This window comes from Pelophylax lessonae (assembly GCF_965119305.1).
Source record: "Pelophylax lessonae genome assembly, chromosome: 12".
Taxonomy (NCBI): domain Eukaryota; kingdom Metazoa; phylum Chordata; class Amphibia; order Anura; family Ranidae; genus Pelophylax; species Pelophylax lessonae.
Genome location: NC_138779.1, coordinates 175632362 through 175641970, shown reverse-complemented (window position 1 = coordinate 175641970; position 9609 = coordinate 175632362). Strand labels below are relative to the sequence as shown.

Sequence of the window (9609 nt, the reverse complement as noted above, 5' to 3'; positions counted from 1 at the left end):
CAGTACAGGTTATGCTTTTTTATATTTAGTAGGATTTTAGCAGGAATTTTGTAAAATGTGCTGTGTTTATGTCTCCTAAAAATGATTTTAGAGAATTTTTAGCTTATATATTATTTTGATAAATATTTGCACAAATATTGCAGGGCTTTAAAATCAATATCACCTTCTGTTTATTCTACAGCTCATGTGCTTTTAGAAAATATTTGGTTTGGTGGGGTCTTTACCAAACTCGGAAAGCTGTAAGGAAAAATGAAAACCTCTCGATTTTTAGAGAAATGTGGATATTCACGTTTTTGCGCATGTATGATTTTCACCATTTCGCAAAAAGTTGCAATTTAAAATTTACAAATAGTGGCTATTTATTAACTCAATACAGGTTAGCTTTTATAGTTGGTAGGAATTTTGTAAAATGTGCTCTGTTTTTATTTGCTAATAATGATTTTAGTGTATTTTTTAGCAAAAATATTGTTTTGATAAACATTTTATTATTCCCTAAAAATTAATAGCACCATATTTGCATTCTACTGGTCATATGCTTTCAGAAAATATATGGTTTGTAAGGGGGTCTTTAACAAACTCTGAAAGCTGTAAGGGAAAAATAAAAAAGCAATGGAAAAATTGAAAAAAGGGCCTGGCCAGCTAAGTTTAAAAGTGGAGCGCAGGGTCTGGCAACGAAAAAGGGTTAAAGCTAACAGTATGTGTGATTTTAGTGTTAAGTTTAGATTAACTTTAGGCATGGCTTGCCCAATCAAGTCCCATCGCTTCTTTAATGATGGCCAGCCTTGTTGACCAATAAGAAAGCTCAAAAGGTAGGCTAGGGCAGGGCCAAACTCAACATTTACCGGAAACATAACATTCACATTTTACTTCAATTGTCTGTATCTTGGGAGCTCCTGGTTGTTTTGACAATAGACTTTCACAATGCATATTTTAATTAACAACTTGAGCTCCCCCCTTCATGACCAGTCCATTTTTTGCAATACGCGTTACTTTAACTAACCATTGCGTGGTTGTGCGACGCTGTACTCAAATAAAATTTATGTCCTTTTTTTTTCCACAAATAGAACTTTCTTTTGTTGATATTTAATCACCTGTGTGATTTTACTTCTGCGCTTTAACCAAAAAAAGACGGACAATTAAAAAAAAAAAAAATATATATATATATATATATATATATATATATATATATATATCTTACTTTCTGCAATAAAACAATTTCAATTAAAAAAATGGAAAAAAAATCTAAATTCTTCATTAATTTAGGCCGATATGTATTCTGCTACATATTTTTGGTAAAAAAAAATCTCAATAAGCGTATATTGATTGTTTTGCCCAAAAGTTATAGTGTCTACAAACTATAGGATAGATTTACAGAATTTTTATTTATGACTATATTTTTATACTAGTAATGGCGGCTATCAGTGGCTTATAGCGGGACTGTGACATTGCGGTGGACAAATTGGACAGTTTTTTGGGGACCAGTGACACTAATACAGTGATCAGTGCTAAAAATATGCATGGTCACTATACTAATGACACTGGCAGGAAAGGGATTAACATCAGGGGTGATCAAAGGGTTTATTGTGTTCCTAGGGAGTGATTTTTAACTGTGGGGGATGTGCTTTTACTATGAGAGGGCAGAGATCCATGTTCCTGCTTAGCAGAACCACAGGATCTCTACCTCCCCTTCTCACAGAACGGCGATCTGCCTTGTTTACATCGGCAGACTGCTATTCTGTCTCTCTCAGGAACGATCGGCGAGTCCACCAGAGCCGCTGATTTGCTCTTGCTGTGTCCAATCACAATTTGAGTGGTTCGCCAGCAACACGCATGCGTGCCCCAGACATGCAGTATACGTTCGGCAAGCGGTTAAAAGAGAAGTATGGCCAAAGCCATTTTTGTCATACTTCTCTTACTTACTTTTGCACTGCTGTCACCCAGACACTGCTGACAGCGGGCTATATCCTGATATCAGCTGACGTGGAGGAAGTCGCTCCAGGCTCTGGAATGATTCTGACAATATTTTTGGGATCCACCCAGCTGCCTGATTGACAGCTGCCCCCACCTTTCAATGGGAGGCTGAGCGCTGGAGCCAGCTACACCTGCCATGTCTTTAGCCCAGTGCTGCAGTGAAAGCTGAAGGAGCAAAACCGAGTAATGACTGACAGTCACTGATTTCTGCTCCATGTAGACTGAGAGCTGAGTGATCAGCAGTCATGTGATCGCTCAGTTCTTAGGCTTAGAGCAGACATGGGACAGCTGCAGCATCACACTGATTATGCAGCATAGAGGTGAGTATGTACTGTAGGTTTGTTTTTGTTTTTTTATAACCCCAAACTTCTTGTTTAATTTGGATTAGTAAAGTTTGTGACCGGTTTACTTTAATACTACTTCCCTTTTCAGTGAGATATCAATCCTTTTTTAAAAGTGGGGAGAGATCAGCAGGAATCCCTATCCATTCAGGAAGATAAACAGTCTCATATTTAAAACCTGTGCCACGGGGGAAATCCGGCAAAGTATAGTTTGTAAGATAGATGGTTTCACCTCCAGCCAAATAGGCTGCGTATAAGCCAAATGTACCTATGGTCATAATCGTGTGGTTGCAGTGGACCAAGAGAGCAAAATCACGGCATGGCGATCCTTCGTTTCCATCTCCAAGAAAGTAAACATCTCCCAAGGAATTATTAATATTTGATTTACACCAATCTATCCCATTGCTGCTAACCACAAACAATGTGTTTTTATATTTTTTTCTAAAATACTCCATGGCCTTATGCAGGTACTCTTTGCTTGCTAGCACACCTTTCTTACTCTTCAGCATAATATCTACGTAGTCACCTCTACGGACATGTATGCCAATGAAGGTGATGTTAGTTTTGTTCCCCTGTATATCAGCAAGATAGGCATTGCTTTCTTCTCTAATAAAGTCATGGAAAGTAAATTCCTTAAGAATTTCTTCTTTGAGATGATGATAGAAGGTCCATGAAAAGGGATAACCAGAAAGTTTAACAAACTCTCCAGAGATTTTATAATATTCTTTAGACATCCAGTTATTGTACATTCTGAAGGTCTTCCATGGTATCTGGTCTGCAACTTCATGACTAATAACTGGCAGCTTTATCCTGAACATCTTGGATAGTGCTGAATGCATGCTGGGTAAAATATAGGCTTGATGTCCATGCCGTTTTGCAAATGCATAAAGTGTTGCATATTGCCCTATGAGGTTTCCAAGGCGCCCTGAAGGTTCCATAGTCCACATACCAGTGGGATCAAAGACATGGTCATTGATGGATGGCATCCTGCTTTCCAAATTTAATGCATTAAGGGATTGTGTTTTGCTTGCACATGTGCAAAATGTTATATATCTTCTTTCAAAACTGTACCAGAAGAAAACATTTGTAATGATTATTAACATTAAAACCGAGAAGATGATCCAACTGTTTATTTTTTTCATGTTCTCCCAAGATATTTTCCGTTTGGGGTTCTAAAAAAAATATATATACATATATTATTTTAGAGTATAGAAACAGTAATCTATAATTTTTCATATATTTTAATTTTTATGATGTACTGAAATGCTGAAAATCGACATAATTTCTTTTTTTTTTTTTTTATCAAGCAAACAAAATTTTCTGTAAAGCCCCGTACACACGTACCGATGGTCGGCTTACAAATGTTCCTCTTTTCTCCCCGGGATGTCGGTGTCTGCTGAAAAGTGCAAAGACAGCACAAGGACAGCACAAGAATTTTGTCCGCCGACTGCAGAAGTGATGTCATGTAATGGTTAACTTTCCCTGTGTTTTCTATTTTCTGAGCATGCCCAGTCTTGCAAATCTGCGGTCTGTCGGCCGAATTGTGTACTGACAGGCGAACAATCGTCCGTTCTGGTGTCGGCATACAAATATTTTCATGTTTGCACGAAAGACTTTTGTCCGCGGATTGTGCGCAGACATCTGTCGGAGGCACCATACTAACACGCGTACAATCGGCAGATCCTTCGTCCACCGACGTTTGTATGCCGACGATCGGTACGTGTGTACGGGCCTTAAGTAACGCAACTTCCACAAAGATAGTTTTGTGTCCCAGGTTCTCTTCTTGCTAGGGCGGTACAGCCAGGCAAACAACAGCTTTCACTCGTCTGGTTTAAGAAACAGTCTGGGGGTTGCCTTTTTAGAAGTTTTATTGCAGATCAAATTGGTTGGGGATTAATGAGCTGTGGGATACTCCAGAATGGTAACAAGAATGCAAGGACACTATCCCTTTAGCAGCAGCTTCTTAACCACTTAAACCCTGGAAGATTTTACCCCCTTCCTGACCAGGGGGTTTTTTTGCGATTTTTTACTGCGCGACTTTAACGGACAATTGCGCGGTCGTGCGACGCTGTACCTAAACGAATTTCACGTCCTATTTTTCCCACAAACAGAGCTTTCTTTTGGTGGTATTTGATCACCTGTGCGATTTTTTGATCATGCGCTATAAACAAAAAAAGAGCGTAAATTTTGCAAAAATAACAATATTTTTCAAATTTTTTTATATGAAATTCCCCAAAAAAAAATGTAAAAATCAAAATTTTTTAACATTTTCGACCAATTTGTTTTATGCTACATATGTTTGGTAAAAAAAAATTGCAAAAAGCGTATTTTGATTGGTTTGCGCAAAAGTTATCGCGTTTACTAACAAAGGGAAAGATTTTTGGTGTTTTTTTTTTAACGAGTAATGGCGGCGATCTGCGATTTTTTTTGCGGGACTGCGACATTGCGGCGGACAGATCGGACCCTTGACTGACATTTTTGACACTTTTGGGGTTACCAGTGACATTACTGCAGTAATCAGTGCTATACATATGCACTGTTACTGTAAAAATGACACTGGCAGGGAAGGAGTTAACTGTATTGGAGAGGGAGGGGTTAATTGTGTCCTAGGGGCGTGATTCTAACTGTAGTGGGACATGTCTACTATTGTAAAAACAGAGATCAACGGTTCTACATAGTAGAACCGCCTGATCTCCATCTTTACTCAGGGTAGAAAGACAGGCGGCTTGTTTACATAAGCCGCCCGCCTTTCTCCCGCTCTACCGACGATCGTAGTGTGACCGGCGGACATCGGGTCCGCCGGTCACACGCGCGGACTCCTCAGTGAATGAGCCGGGGCGGGCGCGCGCCTCAAGCTCGCGCGTGCGCGCTCGCCCGCTATTGGCTCACAAGCCGGTCACAGGCTAGTGACGTATATATACGTCACTTTGCCTGGCCGGAGCTGACCGCCGCAGTATATCTACTTGCGGCGGTCGGCAAGTAGTTAAAGTGATTGTAAAGTCTCTGGGTTTTTGCTTAAAAATAGCAATCATGTTATACTTACCTGTTCTGTGAAGTGGTTTTCCTCATGGCTTGGCTGTCTCCCTCATACCCTAGCAGGGAGACTCCTCTGAAGAGTCCCAGAAAAGATCCTTAGTGGCACCCCTATTTGGCTCTCAAGGACTTTTAGAAAGATAGGCCCCCTCAGCTGAGCACAGCTGGAACCTGAATGAATACAGGTAGCTGCGGCTCGGCTTGGGTTCCCCCATAGCAGGCTGCTTGCTGTGGGGGCATTTAACAGGAGGGAGGAGCCAGGAGCACCGAAGAGGGACCTAAGAAGAGGAGGATCAGGGCTGCTCTGTGCAAAACCTTTATAGTATAACATGTTTATTTTGAAAAAAAAAATAGACTTTACAATAACTTTAAGTAAATACAAAAAAAAGCTTTATATATCTCAAATATTGAATGAAATCAGTTTAAAAAATCACATATATTCAAACCCGCCCCTCCTGCAACTATTCTGTGTGTCAGTAAAGTCAGTGATCACAATTACTGCCAACCCCTCTGTTATAGCAAACTATAATACACAGTGTATGTATTTTTTTTTTTTAATTCTGCAGTTAAATACATTATTCCACATCATCAGTGTGCGGTCATGTGACCGCCCAGCTGACTTCAGAGGGGGATCTCAACCCCTCTCTCTGTAGTCCTTAGATCGGGGAAAGAGAGCTGCAGGCAGTCATGTGACCGCATACGGAAGATGTGAAAAAAAGGTATTTAGCAGCAAAATTTAAAAAAATAAATAAAAATCCACTGTGTAGTATAGCTTGTTATAATAGAGGGGCAGGCAGTAATTGTGAGCACTGATTTTACAACCACTTCAAAGTGATTGCAAAGTCTCTTTTTTTCAATAAAACTTACAAACATGTTATACTTACCTCCTCTATGCAGTTGGTTTTGCACTGAACAGCCCAGGTCCTCCTCTTTTTGCGTCCCTCTTCAGCTCTTCTGGCCTCTCCCTCTCTTTGAGTGTCCCTACAGCAAGCAGCCGAGCCGAGTCACAGCTCCATGTATCCATTTAGACATGGAGCGTTGGTTCGGGCCCGTCCCCTCTCTTTGCTCATTGGCTAACTGATTTCAATGGCACTGCTGCTGCATCTAACCCAACAAGGAGGGGAGTACTGGATGGCTGAGACAGGCATGGACATCGCTGGATCAAGAGGGGGCTCAGGTAAGCATTAGGGGGGCTGCTGCACACAGAAGGATTTTTTTATCTTAATGCATGAATACGTTAAGATAAAAAAAACCTTCTGACTTTACAACCCCTTTAACCACTTTATGACCACCCGCCGCAGATGTACTGCAGCAGGCAGCCGCTACTTCACGAATTGCCGTAACTGTACGGCGGTCGCGAACAGGAGGTTAGGGGGTGAGCGCGCGCCACCGGCGGCACGCTCCTGCCCCCGCTCGTCAGTGGGGAAGCCGATGCAGTGGGCAGGTGGCTCCGATTGCCGCCTGACACCCACGATCGTTCTCCGATGAGAGAGAAGGACAGGCAGCTGTTGTAAACACAACTGACCGTTCTTCTCCCTGGAATGATCGTAGAGCCCCTGTGATCCTTCTATATAGGATTACAGGTCTCTATGGTCATTCCACAAGCCATGCCCCCCCACAGTTAGAATAACTCCCCTAGGCTCACATTTAAGCCCTTGATCACCCACAATGTTAACCCCTTCCCTGCCAGTGTCATTATTACAGTAACAGTGCTTATTTTTAGCACTGATTACTGTAGTAATGTCACTAGTCCCCCCCAAAAGTGTCAAAAATGTCAGTCAGGGGTCCGATCTGTCTGCCGCAATGTTGCAGTCCCGCAAAAAAATCGCAGATCGCCGCCATTACTAGTAAAATAAAAAAAACAAAATGACATAAATCTCTCCAGTAGTTAGTAGACGCAATAACTATTGTGCAAACCAATCAAAATACGCTTATTGTGATTTTTTTTTACCAAAAATATGTAGCAGAAAACAAATTGACCGTCACTCCCATCACACTCACAAGCCCTGAATACGGGCTTGTGAGTGTGATGTGTGATGGGAGTGACGGTGCTTGACTGTTCCTGCTCTGGGATTCGATATCCGGATATCCGGATTTTTTGGGAGTACCTATTGGCGGCTTCCTGGGTCGATTGTCCAGCTTTGAAACATCAAGCGTTGTATGACCATTGTGAGAACGGAGGTCATATCCATTTGGTAAGAGGCCAATCGGCTACTCTGTGTGTGGTGGAGGTCTTCACTGTCCTAGTCACTGAATATACGGATTCCCACTTATTAAGGGTGTTGTTGGTGGATTGTACAACCCCATATACCATCTTGGAGTGGACTATATATATATATATATTTACATCTTATGCAATTTTTCAATTTATAAGCGCTGCATTTTGTTTTTTATTTCTTGCATCACATTGTGGTTAATGCTAGCTGCTAATCTGTGGGAGCGCGGATATTCAACAACTTTATAGTTGGTGGATATTGTGTTGAGTTAGTTTAGTGCAGTCAGTGTAGTGTTCAGGTTATACCCCACTTTTAAAATGTATTGATATGTTGTAGTCTTGGGCCCTCTCTCAGTGCTCCCCTCTGTCCCTGTCACTTATAGTTCCTGAGCAGTGCCATGCCAAGTTGACCCGGATTTCCCATAGACACCAATGTTAAAGACAGGGAGCAGTGCCATGTCAAGTTGACCAATATTTCCCATAAATGCCAATGTTAAAGACAGGGAGCAGTGCCATGCCAAGCTGATTAATATTTGCCATAGATGCCAATGACCACTGAAAGCTGAAAATTAATCTGGGCAGGAAGGGGGGGGGGTAAAATTGCCCTGTATTTAAGTGGTTAAGAGGAACCCTATGACAGAATTTAAAAAAAAAAATGCATGGGGTCCCCCCCCCCAAATCTATACCAGGCCCTTTGGGTATGTTATAGATTTTAAGGGGAACTCCATGCCAAATTTAAAAAAAAAATGGCGTGGGGTCCCCCCCGGAATCTATACAAGGCTCTTTGGGTCTGGTACAGATTTTAAGAACTCCACGCCAAAATTGAGAAAAAAAGAACGCTCGTTCGTTCTCCCCCCTTTTCCTGGCCTGCAAGCTGCATGCTTGGATAAGGGTCTGGTATGGATTTTGGGGTGTATTGCCCGCAACCGACAATACATTAGAGCCGCGAGCAAGTTTAAATTACATTTTTTCCTTTAGAAATGTCAGTATTGCTGCAACAGGCTACATACATCGTACAGATGAACCACTTTACAGGCACATTAAGGGGACCCCCCAGGCATAATATTTAAAGGAATTTTTCATTTTTATTGTTTCACTTTAGGCATTATTAAAATCACTGCTCCTGTAAAAACGATCATTTAAAAAAAAAATGTATTGATACATGTCCCCCAGTGCAATACCCGGGTCCCCATACACTTTTTATAGCAGTATGTGCAAATAAGCTTTTAAAATGAGGACTTTTGATTTTTCATGTTTGTGTCCCATAGACTTTAATAGAGTTTGCATGATTGCTAGAACTTTTTCACTGTTCGAGATGTTCGGGTGCGAACCAAACAGGGGGGTGTTCGGCCCATCACTAGTGGAGAAGTGTTAAAAGAATTACCCAACATACATTGGGTCAGGATATCAAAAACTGAAGGCCTTTTCCAGGAGGCAAACCAGTGCCTGCCGGGGAGGACAGTTTTGAAGAGTGACTGGAGCAAGCCACACAAGCTTTAGATGAATGGGGACATTCCTGAGGCCCAGAAAAAACAGAATTACTGAGATCTTAAGGGGGCTTGCTTCAGAAGCCATTTGCAACTTAAAACTTGGTAAACAAGATTGTACTGTTTTTGACTACTTAAATAAGACATGTTTGGGTGAAAAGGCCTCTGACCTCATGTATCAGTTTGAGCATACCTATCAAAATGAAAGAGAGAAGCTATCTGACTATATGAGGCATCTAGACAAGACAATGCACCAGCTATTACTAAAAAAGGGCCTGGATCTCAGGTCAGTAGATGAGGTCCAGGCACAACAGCTTTTGAGGGGAGCTCAAAGTCTCGGAGTCAAAGAAGGCCTTAAACCCCACAGCTGCCCAGGTCAAGAAGCCAGTGAATCAAGGGGTTTACGCCAACTTTGGAGAAGTGGGCAATATTAGCCTGTTCGTCTAAGTCTACCGAAGTTTGAAACCCAGAGTTCAAAGCCAGCTGGAAACTTTAGAGGGCCCAGGTGAAGTAGCCAACTGGGTGCCCACCTGTAGCAGCCACTTACTGGTCAAGTTTATAT

At 41.7% G+C, this 9609-nt stretch overlaps 1 protein-coding gene across 1 annotated transcript; it reads right to left on the bottom strand.

Annotated features, from left to right (window-relative positions):
• Positions 1–2410: 2410 nt before the first annotated feature.
• On the bottom strand, positions 2411–3313 carry LOC309568669 (galactoside alpha-(1,2)-fucosyltransferase 2-like; the record flags this gene model as incomplete). The annotated part of the gene is made up of 1 exon (XM_082274407.1): positions 2411–3313. The coding sequence occupies exon 1, from the start codon at positions 3296–3298 to the stop codon at positions 2411–2413; it is 888 nt and encodes a 295-aa protein (XP_082130533.1). The 5' UTR covers positions 3299–3313.
• Between the last annotated feature and the right edge of the window lie 6296 nt (positions 3314–9609).